At 51.7% G+C, this 19,529-nt stretch overlaps 2 protein-coding genes across 17 annotated transcripts in view; one reads left to right on the plus strand and one right to left on the minus strand.

Moving 5' to 3' along the window:
• Nucleotides 1-13,507, plus strand: part of Ak5 (adenylate kinase 5) — a 210,815-nt gene extending 197,308 nt beyond the window's left edge. For 3 of the 12 annotated variants that reach the window (XR_015451939.1, XR_015451945.1, XR_015451943.1), the window contains exons 11-16: nt 5,281-5,444; nt 5,911-6,027; nt 7,611-7,802; nt 9,144-9,918; nt 10,619-11,023; nt 12,386-13,507. Coding sequence is in view for 5 of the 12 variants with exons in the window: in XM_021255507.2 (XP_021111166.2) it covers nt 5,281-5,444; nt 5,911-6,027; nt 7,611-7,802; nt 12,386-12,454 (542 nt within the window). In the remaining 7 variants the exon portion in view is untranslated. Of the gene's footprint in view, nt 1-5,280; nt 5,445-5,541; nt 5,878-5,910; nt 6,028-7,610; nt 7,803-9,143; nt 9,919-10,618; nt 11,024-12,385 lie in introns of those variants that run through there. The other 9 variants (XM_013070954.3, XM_087212934.1, XM_004841421.4 and 6 more) reach the window with 7 other exon arrangements.
• A 2-nt stretch (nt 13,508-13,509) lies between these two features.
• Zzz3 (zinc finger ZZ-type containing 3) overlaps nt 13,510-19,529 on the minus strand; it is a 67,443-nt gene continuing 61,423 nt past the window's right edge. For all 5 annotated transcript variants that reach the window (XM_021255500.2, XM_087212925.1, XM_021255502.2 and 2 more), the window contains 2 exons: nt 19,142-19,242; nt 13,510-18,660 (listed from right to left, as the gene is read on the minus strand). In XM_021255500.2, the coding sequence (XP_021111159.1) occupies nt 18,516-18,660; nt 19,142-19,242 (246 nt within the window). In that variant the 3' untranslated portion in view covers nt 13,510-18,515. The remainder of the gene's footprint in view (nt 18,661-19,141; nt 19,243-19,529) is intronic.

Genomic DNA, 19,529 nt, shown 5'->3' on the forward strand with positions numbered 1-19,529 from the left:
ATGCATGTTTTCCTACAAATGACTGTTTATTCTTCTTTATGGCAGAGTAGTACTCCATTGTATATAAATACTGCATTTTCTTTATCCATTTATCTATTGGTGGATGTATAAGCCACTTTCAAGATTTCGCTATTATGAGTTGTGGTGCTGTGAACATGGGTGTGCATACATCACTATAATATGATGGCTTTTTTTTTTTGGTACAGGGGATCGAACTCAGGACCTTGCTCGGCCAGAGGCAGAACCACTGAGCTAATCCCCAGCCCTGACTTTAACTCTTGGGAAGATACCTAGAAGGAGAATAGCTGGATCAAATAGAATTCCCAGTTTTAGTGTTTTTGAGGAATCTCCATGTGCATTTCCATAGTGTTGGTTGTACTATTTTACGTTCCCATCAACAATGTAGAAGGGTTCCTTTTCCCCACGGCAGCCTTGCCAGCATTTATTATTGGTTGATTTCTTGATGATGGCCATTCTTTCTGGAGTAAGATGGGATCTCAGTGTTGTTTTAATTTCCATTTCTCTAATGGCCAGCGATGTTGAGCACTTTTTCATGTATTTATTGGCCGTTTGTAATCTTCATCTGAGAAGTGTCTATTCATTTCTGTTGCCCACTTTTTGGTTAAGTCTTTTATTTTGGAAGGTTTGAATTTTTTGAGTTCTTTATATATTCTAGATATCAGTCCTCAGTCTAAGCAGGAGCGACAAACATTTTTTTCACGTTCTGTCAGTTTTCTCTTCACTCTAGTTTCCTTTACTGTGCAGAAGCTTTTTAGCTCCATAGGACCCCGCAGATGTCACTGTTACTCTTAACACGGGATTACTGCTCCTAAGGCACCCTGCCCTGTGCGGAAGTGTCCGTCAGGGCCAGCTCCAAGGGCCCGGCTCAGGCTCTCCTGGGCTGCACTTCCGGTCACAGGCTCCTGCCAGTCTCTGGCTCCCTCTGGGGCTCTTAGCTGTCTGATCGAATCCTCCTCACGGTCGGGCGGAAGTCCTGGCTCCCTGAGCCGTCTCCTCTAGTCACCAGCCTCGTTCCCAGGCTGCTCCGTCCCGGTGTCTGCCTCGCTCCTCCAGATGCCCTAGAATGAGGAGAGAAAAATATATTTGTGGAAATAATGAATCCTTTAGGAAGCAGTATGGTCTGTTTCCATAACAACCTGAAACAGCAGTTGAAAGTGGCATTGGGGCTGACAGAGGAGTTGTTGCAGATCCCCCGGGATGGACTAAGGGTACATGACCGCCAACCCAGGCCGCCTTCTCCACCCCCGGCCTGCGGCCTGAGAGCAGGCAGTCTCCGGGCGGGGCGCCTGTGGATGCGTCTGCTTGACCTGCAAGAGCAGCCCGAGTTTACAGGGGACAGACTCCCAGAGGGTAGAAACGGGGTTCTGTGAGCTTCAGTGGTTCCCGCAGAAAAGATGAGGACCTGTACTGGGGCACAAGACTGAGGCTCAGTTGTTGCTGAAGTCAGAGAATATTTGGAAAATGTGAAAATATACTTTAAGGAAGCCAGGTGCTGGTGCACGCCTGTGATCCCAGCTCTCAGGAGGCTGAGGATTGCCAAGAGTTTGAGGCCAGCCTGGGCTACAGAGCGAGATCCTGTCCCCAAAAAAGCACATACATTCTTTAAAGAGCTTCATTGTGTCCCGCTAAGAGATGCCTACAGTCTTCACAGCCTTTTCTGATGGCTTCCTTCCTTCCTTCCCTCCCTCCTTCCTTTCTTTTCTTGGTCATTATCTTACCCAATCTATTTTGGCTTCTTGTTCTCTTCTCGCTTTTCATTGCTTACTCACACCCGAAATGCGCCCTAACCTCGGTCTCCATGGATTCATACCCAGAGCCACACCTGCCCCTCGGTGGACCTTGTCTGAGTCCGCAGCTCTCCGTGTTCAGGGACACGGTCAGCCTTGGCGCTGAGATGAACGCTGGTAAGCAATGAGCTCTACGAGCTACCTGGACAGACCGGCCTTCCCATTTCCACGGGAGGCCGTCGGAGCTAAGTCATTCGCTAATAAGCAGCTCATCTAGGCTGAAATGTTTTAACATTGGCAACAAATGCTGCCAGTTGTTTTTCTTGAAGCAACAGGCTTTATTTTCAAAAAAATGTCTGCCAGGTACTCATAAAAAATATCCATAATTTGCATGATAAAATGATCTTTCAAAAACTAGAAATAGTTTTCGATTTAAAAAGCTACTAGGTCACCGCTCAGTCACACAAGTTCCTTTCCCTGAGCAACTCAGAATTCCTAGGTGTGCTAGAGGATTCTGTGCATACTTCTCTTTTGTCATGAAAAACATTAAAATGGTATGGAGTAAGGGTCAAGATTAAATAAATTAATCTCTTTTTTACTGCTTCCTCAAGGTGTTTTTTTGGTTTTTTTAAATTTTGAGGCAGGGTTTCACCATGTAGTTTATGCTGGCCTTGAACTCTGCATGTAGCCCAGGCTAGCCTCAGACTCAGCGGAGTCCTCCTGCCTCAGCCTCTCAAGTGCAGAGATTACAGCTGTGCCCCCTTGCTCGGCCCTCAAGGTGTTCTTAAGTGATATTATTGACCCTTTCTTCCTTCTTTCCTTCCCTCTTCCTTCCTTCTCTTTCTTCTCTTTCTTCCTTCCTTGTTTTCCTCCCATTCCCTGCAAAGACATTATAGGGTGGAACACAATGGCTAGTTGGTTGGATACTAATGTTTTTATTTAACATAGTTTTATAATCGCTGGTCCCACACCGTAAATGAAAAGCAAGTAAGTTCTTAGTATTATGGTGAAAACAGAGCGTCCAGTGTCTGTGGGGCACTTGGAGAACCCGCCCTGGAGCTAACGGAGAGGGTGGGTGTTGGCGGGCACTGTCCGCAGGGTAGAAGGAAACCGAGCTCAGCATTTAGGGGTCTGTGGCGGGAAAAGACTTCGTTCGTCCTTTCTCAGGCAGGCAGGGAGGGAGGTCGGGGGAAGGGCCGCCCGGGAAGGGCCGCTTCCCTGGGCCCCGAGGCCGGGACGGTGGCTCGGAGGAGGCCGCGCCGGGCGGAAGTGGGCAGCAGCCGGGCCTGGGGAGGCCGCACGGCCGACGTGGACGCTGGACAGGCGCGGGCCCCGAGGCTCTCGGCCAAGATGGAGACCGGGGCGTCCGTGTCCCCGCCTGGATCCCGGGCGCTCCGCGGGGCAGAGGGAGCGGAAAGGTGGGTTCCGTCCCCTCCTGCACTCCGGGCCCGAGCCCGCGGATCCCAGAACTTAGCGCGGCACCCTCGGGCCCGGCCTCCGGCCTCGGGCTGGGCGGCCGCGCTGTTCTCGCCGACCCGAGCCCGGGAACCGCGACGTTCAGAGACCGAAGGCGCCCTCGGGAAACTGCGCGCCCCGGCGGAAGCTTTCGTTCGTTTTCAGGTTTTTGGTTCCGCCAAGAAGGAGCGTTGCAGAGGCGATTAGGAGCCGCTCTGCAGGGCAGGCGGCTGCCGGGAAGACAGGGCGCAGGGACGCGTCCGGAGGGCGGCGGAGACCAGACCGCGCGGCGCTGGCCTTGGCGCTGGGAACTCGCCCGCGCTCAGCCTGTGCCCCAGGGCTCAGGCCACGCCACCAAGTCCAGATGCTCCTGTGTTCCCTGCAGTTCAGTCGGGCCCCAAGTCGGCCTCGATCACTGAGGCAGAGGCAGGAGGCAGGAGGATCGCTGCGCACTCAAGGCCAGCCTGGACTACACAGTGAGGCCGTCTCAAAGAACAAAGAGAAACAATTGCATTTGCGATTGAGCATAAAGATTACACCGCTCAGAACAGCCCCTTCAAAGTGCAGTGTGGTACAGGCTCTGAGTCACAGCGTGGCCGCCGTGACAGGCGCCGTGACAGCCCCCCGCCTCGACCAGGCAGCCCCTTGCCAGCCTATTGTGCGGGTGGCTCCTCAGAGGGCTTCATTTCCCAAAACAAATGGTGCTGGGGGCTTCAGGGCCCCTTTATTTAAGACCTAAGTTAAAAGCCTCAGAGACATGGCGGCAGCGACAGGATGGAAACTGTGCTTTCATCGTGGAGAGAAATCACCCGGTTTCCGGGAAGCTGTGTGAGGACACACAGCTGTGTCCACCGGCCCTGTCGGGGCAGACGCTGTCCCGTCCTGCTCAAGGGAGGCTGACGCCGGCCGCGGCCCCTCTGCTTCCTAATATCCGTTCCCCATGAGCGGCCCCAGCCATCCCAGGAAGGAGCTTCTGGGTAAACTGAGGCACAGGCGCCCGGGCAGGCTGAGCCCCGTCATCTGTGAAGCTCTTCCCTGATGGCTGCTCCCTGAAGTGGTGGTGACGCGTGTGTCACGTTTTCCCGTCGTGTCTAGCCGTCCATGACAGGCCGAGAGGGTCCCAGCCTGCACATATGGTGGAGAACAGCTGCTCAGATGCTGGGGACCATTCCTGGGCCATCTGCTGAGGCTGCAAAGGGGGAGACAGTGGCCCTTCCACCAAGAGGGACAAAAGCTAAGATTGTCCCCAAGAATCCCGGGGCAGAAGGGCTGTGAGGGACGGACCTGGAGTCCAAGTGGGAAAACGGCAGAGGGCACCCTCAAGGTGCTGGCAGCACTGGGCAGCACAGAGCTGGGGCTGAATCTGCTTCCTGTATGGGGGAGTATCTGATCCGGGACTAAGTGAAAGAGAGTCAGAGGATGAATAAGGGGTACAGAAAATGCCCTATCTTCAGACACACACACAGGAATGCATGTAAAGTGTATGGTGTGTGTGCCGGATGAAATATTACACAGCCAGCAAAAAGAGGAACCCCGCCACTTGCAACAGCATGGGTAAAGTCTAGAGGACATTATGCTAAGTAATGAAATAAGCCAGGGATGATGGGGTAAGAAATGGGGAAAGTGATTAATGTTTGAGGAGAAGGAGCCAATTGCCCTGATTTGCTCATTACACATTGTGCACATGCACCTATCAAGTTATCATACTGTGTCCTATAAAGTGTACAAATATTATATCTCTATTTATTAGAGACAAGTTCTCATTGTGTGGTGCAGGCAGGCCTTGAACTCACTGTGTAGCCCAGGTTAGCTTCAAACTCTGGCGATCCTCCTGCCTCAGCCTCCCCAGTGCTGGGATCACAGGCGTGCATCACCTCGCGAGGTTGTATGCACCAAGTCTTGTTTGTCAGTACCACCTGCCCCCTCCAGGGAGACTTAGCTCATTGGGAGCAGCACCCGCCCCTCTGGGGTTTCGAGCAGTCAGGGGCAGGGCCAACGTCCTCTCCCAGTGCCCATCCCTGGTCCCCGCTGTGCCCGCGGTCCGAGGGGACACGCTGAGCAGGGCCCTTTCTTGCAGGCGGCCCGGGCTCCGGCAAAGGCGCACAGTGCGAGAAGCTGGCGGCCAAGTATGGCCTGGCGCACCTGTCGCCCGGGCGACTGCTGCGGGCGGAGCTGGCGGTGAACTCAGAGCGAAGCCAGTTGATCCGAGCCAGTGCGGAGGTCGGGGAGCAGACGCCCTCGGTGAGCCAGGCCAGCGCTGCAGGGCCTGGGGTGGGCTCTGGGGCTGCCTCTGGCTTCCTCTTTATGCTTTTACTTTATTTTTGGTTTTTTGAAACAGGATCTCGCTATTCAGCCCAGGCTGGCCTCAAACTCAAAGTGATCCTCCTGCCTCAGGCTCCCAAATGCGGCGTTTACAGCTGTCTCCCTCTCTACTCTATAAACTTCAATGAGGACCAACACAAGTATCAAGGGCGGCTCTGCCCACACTCCCCAAGCCCTGCCAAGCGTCAGAGAGCCGGGGTATTCCTGAAATCCCAGCACTCGGAGGATCTCCGAGAGTTGGAGGCCAGGCGAGGCTACATGGCGAGACCCCTTGTCAAAGAAACTAAATAAGTAAATAAGTAAGAGCCGGTGGAGCTCAGCCGAGCCGTCCGCCGTCTGTCCCCGCCGCTGGCCCGCCCTGTCCTGACCACCGTCTCTGCCGCAGGCCGTCGTCCTGGAGCTGCTGCAGGAGGCCATGACTGCCAGGCTGGGCGACGCTCGGGGTTTCCTGATCTCCGGCTTCCCCCGGGGGCTGAAGCAAGGGGAGGAGTTCGCACTCCGGGTGAGGACCGCTCCCTGGGCTCGGCAGTTCGCGCCACCCGATCTCAGTTCCTTCTTTCCAAACTGGACGCCGCCGAGGCAGGAGGGCTACCTCTAGTTTGGGGCCACTGCTTAAGGACCTGAACCCGGGAAGGTCCAGCCTTATCGGGCGGTACTCGCCCGCCCTGCCCGCTCCCCCGGCTTCCCTCTCCGAGCCTTGATCCCGCCATCTGAGGGCCCTCAAAGTGTCCCTCTTTCCCCGTGGATCCCACGAAGACCGGGCTGGTTTTACTTCCAAGCCTGTGAGCCCAGCCTGGGCACTTTAGCAACTTAGCAAGTCCCTGTCTCTAAATAAATAGAAAGGGCTGGGGTGTTACTTACAGTGAAGGCCCCCATTGAAGCCCCAGTGCTGCAAAAACCGGGGGGCGGAGGGGGAGGTTGCTGATGGATCCAACCCGGAGGACGGCAGCCAGGACTTGAAGGCCGGCAGGGGCGCCCTCGGGCTTCCAGCCTTCCGCACCACACCCCAGCCCGCAGTGCAGCGGGACAGCGGGGCCTGTCAGAGCTGGGCCAGCCCCTATGGCTTCGCCCAGTCCGGGCAACAAGGGGAAAAGACAACTCAGGACCACAGAGGTCCATATTTATAAGGCTGTCTCTTCGGTGTCACATTTCGCCTGCAGTCTTCGGTTGTTAGTTTGAGACGGTCTCACTCTGTAGCCCAGGCTGGCCTTGAGCTTGCAGCAAGCCTCCTGGCCCAGCCTCCCAAGTGGTGGGATCACAGGTGTGCACCACTGCACCCGACTTTCATCTGATGCTTTTTAAAATAACCTTTCATCAAACCCTTAGCAAGTATTTTGAGGGTCTCCCACGTGCAAAGCCCTGCACGAAGGCTGTTTAGTGAGGGGCCCGGCCTGGTCAGGCAGCAGCGCAAGCCCAGATTTCCCCTGGGCGTCCAGCATTAGTTAGTAAGGGGTCGTGGCTCGCTGCAACTCACCCTAGTGTGCTGGGCGCGCTCCGTCGCGTCTACACCCGCAGGAGCCCTGTCCTCACGGTGAGGCCTAGGCGGCGTCCCGGGTGAGCGCGCCCTCTGCTGGCCGGCGCGGTCACCGTCCAGTGACTTGGCCCGAGGGGCCGGGCCCCCCTCTGGGCTCCACCCTGCTCCCCCTGCAGGATCGCGCAGCCTTCCGAGCAGAGAAGCGTTCAGCTCCTCCCTCAACTCCTGCTCCTGTGTGGCCCAAACGTGCTCCCCACCCCAGCCTGCTGTCACTGGCCAGGCACCTTCCAGGGGGCGATAAGGACACAGCAGGGTCACAGAGCCAGGACCTCCTTGCAGCCAGGGCTGGGCAAGTAGCCAAGGCACATTTAGTTCATCCCAGACTCCCCAGGGACAAAAGGACAGTTAAGAGAAGGATGGAGCCAGGCGTGGCAGTGCACTCCTGTGATCCCTGCACTCGAGAGGCTGAAGCTGGAGGATCGCTGTGAGCTCGAGGCCAGTCTGGTCTATGTAGTGAGCCCCTATCTCGAAAGAGGAAAGAAGGGTCCAGGCCTTTCCACCACCTCAGCAGCGCAGGCCCTCTGAGCGTGTCCTGCTCTGTCCCCTCCCAGGTCGGGGACCCGCACTTGGTCATCTGCATGGACTGCTCCGCCGACACCATGACCAGACGCCTTCTCCAGAGGAGCCTGGGCGGGTCGGCCTCAGATGACGCAGCCAAGACAGTCGCCAAGCGTCTGGAGACCTACTACAGGGCCTGCCTCCCGGTGCTCGGCCACTACGAGGGCAGGACGCGGCTGTGGAAGGTGAGCCGGGCGGCCAGGGCGACTTGCTGGAGCCCGGGCTTTGAATTGGGGCCAAAGGACAAACATCACTTTCTTCACTGTTACCTCAATCAAAATTAAATATCTAGCATCACATGGACCTGAAGAGGTCATAACCAGGCATGGTTCCCACACCCAGAATCCCAGCACTCTGGGAGGCTGAGGCAGGAGGATCCCAAGTTTGAGTCCAGCCTGGGCAATTTAGCGAGATCTGGTGTCAAAATAAATAATACTTTTTTAAAATGGCAGGGGATGTAGGTCAGATTGAAAGCCCTGAGTTCAATCCCCAGTACTGAAGAAAAAATTTTAAAAGTTGTACATGTTGTATGTTTCATGGATGCCATTATACTTGGTAAAGCTTCCTTTCCCAAGAGCAAAGGAGGAAGGGAGGAGAATGACACAGGTTCTGCATACTCTTGGGCCCCTAGACCTTGGTGGGACAGAACCATCCAAGATCTCTCCTACCCAAGACTGGGTGCCTTGGAATTCTGGAGATTTCCAGGGCTTAGAGGGGCCCTCGAGCTCACTGCACAGCCCAGGCTGGTCTCTGACTCTCAGCAATCCTCCTGCCTCAGCCTTGGGTGAGCTGGGATCACAGGCCTGCACCACCACGCCCGGCTTGAAAGTCAACTTTTCTCAACTCCTGTCATCTCCAGTGGAGTCCGGTGCCCAGACCCCTGATGGGCAGGTGGTGGCAGGGCCACTCCTTCTGTCACAGAGGACGACTTTGAAGCTGGTGGGGAGCCGCAGAGGCTCAGCAGGCAGAGTTTAAGTCCATACTCAGGAGAGCAGAGGGTGCCTGGAGAACCACATAGCACCACAAACCCAAAAGTTCCATTTTCCTCATCTCCTTTTTTAACTAGTTCTCCTACCTTGACTCATTATTATTCACTAAATTTTAAAAAGCTTCTCCATGTCATTCAGAAATTATGTCTGGCTGCAGGGCCTGTGTTTGGCAGATTTTCCCCTAGTACTGAGGACAGAGCCAGGCCGCACACATGCTCCTCTGCTCCTCAGACCCGCTCCCAACTGTTTTCTGTATGTTCTTATTTTTTCATTTTAAACTGCCCAGGCTGGCCTCAAACTTGGACTTGTCCTGCCTCAGCCTCCTGACAGCTGGGATTACAGGCGTGTGCCACCATGCTGAGCCAGCAAATTATTTTTAACAGAGGAAAGTGTTCTTTAATTAGGTTTGATTCCTTTTCCAACACTGGGGATCAAACCCAGGACCTTGGATATCCCAGCAAGTGCTCTCCTACTGAGCTACCCGCCCAGCCCCACTCTGGCCATTGTTAAGTACTACTGCTCCTTGCTTTTCTTTAGAAACACCAAATTCTTAATTTCTGTACCAGCGCACTACAGCAGAAATATAATGTGAGCCACAAGAGTACAGTACTTTGAAATGTTCTACTGGCCACAGTGAAAACAAACACAAAGCGCAAAAGCCCAGCAGCTGATGGTGGTTTCGCGCCGCGCCTCTCCATCGGTGTATATCATTTTCGTCGTACTTCTGCCTTTATTCCCTGGATTTACCAACAGAAAGGAAAGTCTGCTGCAAGACTTGTGTCTCCTTCACCACCAGCAGATATGGTGGCGCACCCCGGGAGGCTGAGGCGGGAGGATCAGGAGTTTGAGCCCAGCCTGGGCAATTTAGTGACTTTGTAAGACCCGACCCTGACTCCAAATTTTAAAAATAAAATAAAAAGGGCTGGAGATGTAGCTCAATGTGAAGCCCCTGGGTTCGAGCCCCAGCTCTGCAAATAAATAATAAACCAACTGCTGTCAGCTGCTACCCGTGCTTTCTGTGCCCAGCGCTCCGCAGTAGCTTCAGTGGCCGAGGGTGACTCGGGAGCCCTGGAGCCGCCAGGGCTGGGCGGGGTGGTGTCCCCTACACAGAGGTCCTCGTGCCTGGGCCCTGGCTGGGGGCTGAGCAGGGACGGGGGGGCGGAGACTCTGGTCTGGCCCTGCTCGCGGGAGTCTCTTCCGCCCCAGGGAACTCCACGTTACGCAGCACGCACGCACGTACGCATACACGCGCACGCGCCCTTCTGGAAAAGCGAGGGGGCTGCTGTCTCCTTCCGGAATCTTCTCAGAACTGGTAGGCGTGCGGCTCGCAGCCGAGCCTACTGACCCCGCTCCCCGGGTAGAAAAGGCTTTGCCCTGTGTAAGGCCGGGGCCCAGGCGGACAGCAGGTGTTTCCAGCGGTCACAGCGCAGTGGGGAGGCCAGACGTGACTGAGGCTCTGGGGGACCCGGGCCTGGGCGTCCGTGGGGGCGCAGCCCGCGTTCCCGCCATCCTGGGCAGAGGGACGCCTACCTAGGGCCGCGCCCTGCGGGCAGCGCTGAGCAGTGAGCTCGTTCTCCCATTTCCTGTGTAGGACAGTGACCGGGGTTCTCTGCCTGACCAAACTCCAGTCCAGTGCGGTTTGGGCCCAGAGGCGGCCACGCGGGAGGGATTGGAACCCGACCGGCCTCTAGGAGGCGGGGCCCGGGCGGAAGGGGGTCCCTGGGGTTACAGGCCGGTGCCATGGCACCCGGCCTTCGGTGACGCTTGTTAAGGATGGGAAGGCTGATTTTATTCAGGACCTCTGCGATAGGTACAGGGAGCGCAGCACTGCGCTGGGCGCTATTCTGAATTCAGCAAGGGCAAGCAGGAATGTTGGGAAGCAGGTAGTGCTGGGTGGATGCAAAGTTACTAAGACAAAGTCAGGAGAAAGGGAGGGTTGCTGAACCGAGCTAACAGTGCTTTTTTTTCCCGGTACCGGGGATCAAACTGAGGACCTTGCGCTCTCCATGCAGGCGCGGTGCCACAGCTAAATGTCCGGTCTGAGCTCACAGTTCTTGCTGAGGACCGGCGCTGGGCAGGTGAAGAACCCGTTGCACTGGCTTAGCAGCGTTCTTTGCTAACCCCAGTTTACCAAGAACTTGCATTACCCCCAGAAGGGCTGTCGGAGTCTTCGTGCTCCGACTTGTTGGGAACCAGAAACTTGACGTGGTCCACTGCATGGTGGGGGACGGTCAAGTCCCGAGTGCTTTCAGGACTGAAATTAGATCACACACAAAAGATGTAGCTAGATAACAAGAGGAAAACATCATCAAGTGTTTCTCAGTGTTGACCGGAATGGCCCTCACGCAAGTCGTCAGAACAGTGTCAGATACCCGGACTCAAGTCCCTTGCCGCCCACTCAGGATGACCCTGTGGAGGTGAGGCTTGGAAAGCTGCGCTTCATGGTGTTTAGTGTTTGCAGTATTCGTTTCTTTTGCTGTTCGAGGGCTCAAAGCCAGGTCCTCCACGTTGAGCTCTGTCCACAACTCCACCAGCTGCACTGCTTTATTTTGTGGTGTTAAAGAACGAACCTAGAGCTACATCCTCAGCTCCAATTTTTTTTTTTTAATTTTGAGACAGGGTTTAGGCTGGGCTCGGGCTTTCGATCCTCCTGCTTCAGCTTCCCAGAGTGCTGGGATGACAGGCATGCACCGCCATGCCGGCTCTAAAAGGTGAACTTTGGAAACCTGTGGCTACTTTCGCGTCCATCATCAAGTTCCGGCTTCTCAGGGCGGGGCGGGGCAAGGGCAAGGCGGAGATTCAACGCCAGCGGGAGCGTTGCGGACAGGGGGCCGGACCAGGCGATCCCAGAGCCCCCGGTTCTCAGGAGCAATCGTGGCTCAGTATTACCCGCGCCTGCCGGGGTCACGCGGACACACGGGGCAGCGTGGGGCGGATCCCGGACCTGTGGTCACACACAGTGCCATGGCCACCTCCCTGGGTCACTGGGCCTCTGCCTTCGGAAGGGAGTGGAACCCTGGGCCTGACCCCCGCTGGCAGCACTCTACCTCTGCCCTCCACCGCAGCCCTCTTCTCTCTTCCTGTTTGTTAGCATTCATAGACTGACTGGATTTCTGGCGGCAGGGTCTCGATGGCCTAGAGCTCACTATGCAGCCCAGGCTGGCCTCAAGCTCCAGAGATCCTCCTGCCTCAGCCCCCGAGTGCTGAGAGTACAGGCGTGCACCACCACGCCTGCTTGCAGCTGTACCATTTGCATTCTGGCTAGGCCAGCAGTGAAGCACCGTCTGGTGGTCCCACACCCTCAGGGCCTTTGGTGTGCCTTCTGATGCATGTGCAGTAATCTCTCATCGTGTCAATTTGGACGTCTAGTTTTTAAACAATTGCTCTTCCCTTTACTCTCTGTTCTTTGGGAAGAGGGGTTGTTTTAAAATTTTGCTGAGCAAAAGCAGGTAAGCTTCTTTTATCATTTTAAAAGATCATATTTAGGGCCGGGGATCTAATCCAGGGGTTCTGCCGCCTACTTTGTAAGTGCAAGGTCCCGAGTTTGATATCCGGCACAAAAAACAAGCAAAAAGATCATATTTACAAACTTTCTCCAAATGCCTGCAACCCCAGCACTCAGGAGGCTGAGGCAGGAGGCTCACCATGAGTTCGAGGCCAGCCTGGGCTACATAGTTCAAGGGCAAGCTGAACTACTGCATAGTGAGACCCTGTCTCAAAACACACACACACACACACACACACACACAGACTAACTTTCTTTTTCCTTTTAAATATAGATAAATGCAGAGGGAACGCCTGAAGAAGTTTTTCTTCAACTCTGCATGGCCATTGACTCTATTTTCTGAAGACAAGAGAGCTTGGAGGTAGAGGAGAGTGGAGACAGGAACGTATTACTGGGTCCACCCTTTACTAACGTCTCAGTATCTTGTGTCCCCGCCCCGCCGGCGCTGTCTGCTTCCCATTGGGCTCGGGTGGGGGGCGGCGGGGCCTTCGGGCTGCAACGGGATCGGGACCAGGACCGTAGCCCCCTCTCGCTTGTGCTGCACCGGGTTCTCGCCGCGGTCTGGTCATAGGTTCCGTCTCATGGGAGGGGCCCAGCAGCACCACCACCCCACCCCACAGCCGCCCTCCGCCCTGCGGCGGGCGTGGCCTGGTCCTGGGCGGTGGGTCTGCCACCTCGGCCCCCACCGCGCCCGGAGCCTTGGGTCCCCCAGAGCCTTCGAGCAGTGCCCCATCGGAAAGAAACTCACAGTGGGAAACTGCGCGGCTTCTCCAAGATGGCAAAACCTAGGCTGCTGTGCAGGCAACACTCGCTGTCTGTTTTCAGGAAGGGCTACTGGGAATACTGACTTGGACATGGCTGGAAGAGTTGGAGCGATTGTGTGACTCACTCTCTACCCGGGGGTGCGTTTCAACGATTATAAATGAACATCAGTGACCACAAGTAATTCAAAGCATAAGATTTATTTCGTTCACTGGACAAATGCCATCCTATCATTTTAAAATGACCACCCATTCACTCGTTGCCAAGCAGGTAAACAGAGGCACGGTAACACGCAGGTGAGGGTGGGAGGGGCGTACTAGCACACAGGTGGTTGCAGATGCCAGTGTTGTATTTGTCTCAGCCTGCCCTTTCCCAGGGTCGCAAGCCTTGCAGCAACCGGTGCAGTCTGGTTCTCTTTTGTGCTAGCAGTTGTGAAATCAGAGCTTCTGTGTCCTACTGAAACAGCCGCATCTTCCACTTAGCCACTACAGAAGACCATGGTTTCAGTTTGCATGATTTTTTCCCCCCTCCAATCAGTGTGCAAATAAGGACCCATTTCCAGGACAGAATTGTATTTTTAAAGTCTTTTTTTCTCTCGAAATGGATATGTACAAATAAAATAAATGGAAGACAGGATGACTCTTTTTCTATTTATTTGTAACACATCATTCTGAAAAGCATTTGAAGCCTTATTCCAAACAGAATTAGAAGCAAACACAGTAATAGTTGAGAGTTATGATCCATTAATATGGTTTTAATTTTGGCCATAGACCAGATTTGAACTATTACACAGAGAATTCTTAATGTGTTCATGATACATGGTCATTTTTGTATTTTTCTTTTTCTCTAGCATTCGTTCTTAAACAGAAATGTCAGTGTTCCCTAGGGAAGAAATTAAATTTCTTTGGTTACAGTTATGCCTCTGTGAACAGCAAGGGCATGGCCCGTTCCCACGCAGCACACAGTTGTCACATGCTGCCCTCCACCCTGGTGCTCACGCCCTTTCTGGGGACCCGGGAGCATCTGACAAGGGAAAAGCAGGCATTAGGACAGACGCGGTCTGGGGATTAAGACACTGACACAGCCGGCCAGAGCACGGCGTGTGGAGGAGGAGACACAGCGAGTCTGTGCAGGACACCAGCTTCACATCAGTGACTTGAATGGCCCGGAATGACACCACAACTTTTTAAGTGACAGGAGATTTTACACAAGAAAGGACCTCTGCCTAGTAAAAGGCCACGTGTGTGTGCGGGGGACCCTAGCACACAAACCAAATGGCTTCCCCTCTCTGGCTGGTCACCCCTGCTGTCCAGGTCATGCGTCCCTGGCCACACTGGCAGTAGTAATGTTACCTCAGAGAACCACAAACCACTCAGGGTCCTTTCAGTGGGCATTCTCCTGCCTCTTCCTACATCAGACTCCCTCCACTCAGGTCTGATTTCTAAGTGACCCTTGTCATCAGGGCTTTCTCTGATTATTCCATCCAAAATGGCGGTATTTGCCCCTCTCCCATTCTTCTTCAAGCATTCTTTTTCCTCACAGCAATTACCTCTGCCTAAAATGAAGCAATGTGTTAAAAACTGACTTACTTATTGCCCGTCTTCTCCACTGGTTTGTGAGCTCCAAGAGGGCACCGCTTTGTTATCTCCGGCCCCCACACACCAGTTGGTACTGAAAGCTAACGGAACCCTCTGTACCTTGTTTTTCCTTCTGTACAAAAGAAATCCCAAGAGTCCCTAACTTCACAGCAGCTGTGGAGATGAGAAGTTAGCAGTGCAAGGAAACCACCTGTGCTTCCCAGAGCTCAAGGAAAGGTGGCTCTGTCGCCCTTTAATGAGTACTTCACTTCCTCAGCTGCAAGTAGGGCCCCACAATCTCCACTCCGGAGTCCTTGCCACTATGTCACTAAAATGGAGACACAAGGCCTGGCTCGGGTCCCACACTGGACTAAAACCTTCAGCTGCCCAGGGTTAATCACATCCTCCATGATAAGGTTGGATGCAACTTCTGGGAAGGGGTCTCCCAGCCAGCCCTACATGCTTCACACACACGCAGGCACAGGCGAGAGAAGAAACTGGAACTCACTAAACATTGGTCAGACAACTGACAAATATTTATGGAGAATCTACAAAAAGCCAGGCCGAGCCAGAGAGACGTGGTCTTGGTCTTCACATAGCTCTACGTGACACAGATCCTCAGCTACAAAAACTGAGGCAAAAAAAAAAAAAAGTTTTAGGGGCCAGGGATTTCGCCGCCTGCCTCGAAAGCTCAAGGACCCGAGTTTGATCCCCATTACCAAAAAAAAAGTTCTGGCTTTTACTGGGATCTCATGAAGAGCAGTACATTTTTTTTTTAATCAACATAAGAAATAAAAACATGTTGCAGCCCCAAAAGGACAGTGCCTCCATAATCTTGTGGGAAAAGCCACTTGGAATCACGAGACCCCACCATTTCATCCAGGGGACCTAGAATAATGGATTCCAAACTCGGGTACCCACAGTAAGAAATACAGTTAACATAGGATGCCACACATACATTTACAACTGAAAAACCAGATTTCACAAAACAATAGTCACCTTTGCTACAGTACTATTTTCTCTCTCATTTTTAAAAAAATGTTCCTCATACCTTAGTAAATTGTGTTCTGTGGTTTAAGGGGAAGGGGACAAGTATGGTCAAGGTGTACACTCAGGCTGAGGGGGAAGAGGCTGGCATGCAGGTGTCTTGCTGATTCACAAGCATTTCAGAGCTCTCCCCCATCCACACGCAGGTTCTGTAACCCATGCACCAAACCTGGACACAGGATCGGGTCTGTACTGAGCAACCAGGCCCCACCAGGAAAAAGGACAGCAAAAAGCAAGGCCTGCACACTTCCACCTCAGCAACGCCCGGCACCATGGGGGCTTCTGCTCGGGAAGCCGGGGGAGGCAGACACCATCTCTGGGTCTGCCCAGGTGAAGGCCGGGCATCACCACTGTACAAACTACGGCTGTGGGCAAGTTCTCCAGCCTCTCTCTGGCTCTACTTCCTCACGGGAAAACAAGGTAGTTAAGTAGAACTGCCTCTGTGGGCTGTGGAGAATTCAGTTACTATGTGCTCTCCTGGCGCCATATTTGGTCCATCTCACCAAAGGAAACCTTCTCTGCCTAAACCTTACAGCAGTGGTTTGAGGTGTCATCAAAAGTTTCTTCGGTTATTAGCAAATAAACTGAGCATAATATACCAGTAGCTCTGACTACTGAAACCACTTAGTAAGCAATGCCTGACAAATACATCTCTCGAAGCTGCTGTCTCCTGAAGCCCACACTTGGCCCACGGATGGATGGCCTGCTGGCAAATGCGGCCTGGGCCACTCCTGCCATTCTCAACTCAGACACACAACACAACACCATTGCTGCTGCTACCACCACCTGTAGGCCTTTTAATGCCATGGCGACTATTTGCTTAGAGCTGAAAAGTTCAACATAAACACACCTTCTGTTCCAGCAGAAAATAATTCTCTTTATCATCTACAAGTCTTAAAATATCTGCCCTTGAAAAATGCACTCAAGGATTTATTGTGTCACTTCTGTTCATAACAACTGTCTCACTCACAGCCCTCTTCCAAAGTATACTTCATACTTTATGGGATTTCCGAGTGGCTCTGAATGGTTCTCCAAAAACTAACTGGTATTATTTCTATAGAAACACAGAAGTCACAAGAAGTTACTATCAAGTGCTACTGCCCTGCCTGGTTACAGGCTGAAGGCAGGTCTTCTGGCGTATACACACCAAATATTTAATATCAAAATGGCTAGAATGCTAACGACTCCTCCCTTCCCCCCACTACAACTCCAGGGTGAGAAGTACACTTACTTTTCTTCCTGATTATGATATATCGTATCAACATCTTTAGAGATCTGTAATCCATATATTACTTTAAAATTCTCATATTTCTATATTTGAAACTCTATTACTTTTCTTATTTTAAAAAAGTCAGGGTAGACTTTATGCCCTGCTATGTGTTAAAGAGAACTAGTAAATAATGTTCCCTAGATTTAAAAACAGGAAAAAAACTAATTGGATCAGGTATAATACAGTACCTAATCCATCTTAGAATATTTATACCATCCTACCCTAGTCAGTAATAATTTCCAGGAGACCACTTGTTTAAATACATGGGGACTTATTTTCATCAACAACAACTAGAATAAAAGTCTCCAACTTGGGCGCTCACCTCTTGGCATTAAGAACTGCCCTTTTCCTTAAGCAGGGCCCAGGCTCCCGCTTTGCAAGGTAGTCTGATTAGGGTTTCGGCATACGCTGTGGAGAACATGAACTACTGTCATTTACAGATCTTCTCAGGCTCGCTCTCTTCCATACTATAGTCTTTACTCTTTATAAGGGGCGGAAAGAAAACCCTCATACAGGTAAAGCAAACCCTTAAAAGAAACAATTCCTGGTACTAACATTGGTTAAAAAAAATCCAAATCTAACCAAAGGAAGTCACAACAAGCATCTATAATATAAACAGACAGTATCCACATAGTTTATTTCTCACAGTTCTCCTGACAAAGGAACATTATTCAAGAACATACTGTATACACAGATAAGAAGAAACATACAAAATGTTTTAAATGATGCACAACAAAATCCAGCAGTATAAAAGAATGCATGTGAACTCTTGCTCACTGCGCAGACTAAATTTAATCACTTGTTTAAATAGTAATAAAAATACAATCTTTTATGGATCTTGTTCAGACTACAAAAGAGGGAAATTATTACCATTATATATGATTTTTATATTAGGCAGTTTTCTTTGATGAGTTGTACGGACAACTCCAAATACAGAGGCAGAAGTCTGTGTATTTTAAAGGAATTAATAATGTTGTGAATTAGAGACTTTACACAGTTACTACCACTGGCACTTTTCACCATAGTTTGTACACATCACATGATCATCTTATAGAACATTACATTTAAAAATATATCTGAGTGACAATTTTATAACATTCACACACCATGAGCTGGTTAAGAAGCAATGCCACAGTTGCCTCCTGTAGTGCTTTGCTGTTGGTAACAAGGACAGTTCGTTGTGGTTAAAAGAAATTAGGTATCAATATGGTTAAGCAGCTCCGACTTACTAAAGGCCATCAAGGACCAGCACTGGACAGTGAGTTCTTTTAGAGTATAGATCCTAGAAGCAAACACCATCATTGGTTAAAACTTTGTCTAAAGAAGTCAGTTTCTGTGCTGAAAACTATTTTCACAAAACTGAAAGCTACTAAAGTGTTTGAATATAAATACTTTGCCTTCTTGTTATCGTATTTATGACCAAGTTCTCTGAAACCTTTGGGATTTACTCTCGCGTGAATATGTGCTCTCTCGTCCATCTCACCCACTAAGATCGCCATCTCCAGGCTTCAAGGCGGCAAGGAGATTCACCAGGAAACCCTCTGCTCACCAGGATGCTTGGCTGCTGAACAGGGATCGAGAGCCACACGGTGCAGAGTTGGGCTGGACGAGAACACTCGGGAAGCGCTCATGCTGTGAGTGTCATTCAGGGAAAGCAGAGGACCTTTCCGAACTGTGCACATCACCAACAATGACACCATTGCTATGTGTCGAAGAGGACTCATGAGGGATGCGCTCGCTCTGCCATGTCATCTATTTGCTGGAAAGTAGTTTGGGTCCAGGTAATTATAACTGGTGCCCTGGGACACGCAGTAGTCTCTGTCTAAGAATGTCTCTGACCTATAAACAGGCTCTAGTTGGTGATCTTCCTTATGAATATCTGTTTCATGTAGGCTGCAGAGAAAGAAACAAGGCACACAAACTCATTACATGGCACTGAATGCATGTGGTCTGCACCTTACAAAACCTTCTCACAGCTGAACCTGTTGAATGTATTAATCCATCCAAATCTTTCATGGAAAGCTACCAGAGATACGCCATGAAAGAAAAAACTTTCTACTCACTTAGAACAAAACTGAATTCCCAAAGGGTGGCTACTTTTTTTTTTTTTTTTTTGGTACTGGGGATCAAACTCAAGTCCTTGAGCTTGCACAGCAGGCGGCGGAACCACTTAGCTAAATCCCCAGCTCCAGGGTGGCTACTTTTTAAAGAAGTTTGGAGATCAAGTTCACTGGCTGAGAAGCTCTGTCCTTGTCAAGTTTTTGTTTTTGGTACCGGGGATCAAACTCAGGACCTTGCACTTGCCAGGCAGGTACAGCACCCCTGAGCTCAAACCCCAGTCAAATTTCAAGACCACAATGCAGAAAACACTTACCAGTCCGAACAAGAATCACAGAAATCCAAAGACATCTCTGGGGGACAATCCTGGCAGTGCCACCGAACACCCTGGATAGGTTCCACGCCACAGTTATCACACTGCAATAGATTCCAAGAGAAAAGCATCAGGCCGTGGCACTTCACAAGCTTCTCTACTCCACTGTCTGCTGGGAAGCATGACAAGCAGACAGTCTGCCCTCACACCGACAGCTGCGCCACAAAAAGCGCTGTGAACTGGGCATAAACTCTAGCCAAGCAGATGAAGGGCCATCCCTCGAGACCAAGATTCAGGTGGGGGAGGAGCATTATAAGGAATAATCTTTAATGCGCTCTTATTTACTTAAGACGTTTTTAAGTAAATCATCTCAAATTTGAGCATTTTGTTA

The sequence above is a fragment of the Heterocephalus glaber genome, unplaced genomic scaffold, assembly GCF_053883595.1.
Source record: "Heterocephalus glaber isolate CG9 unplaced genomic scaffold, H.glaber_assembly_v1.0 deba00001442, whole genome shotgun sequence".
Classification (NCBI taxonomy): domain Eukaryota; kingdom Metazoa; phylum Chordata; class Mammalia; order Rodentia; family Bathyergidae; genus Heterocephalus; species Heterocephalus glaber.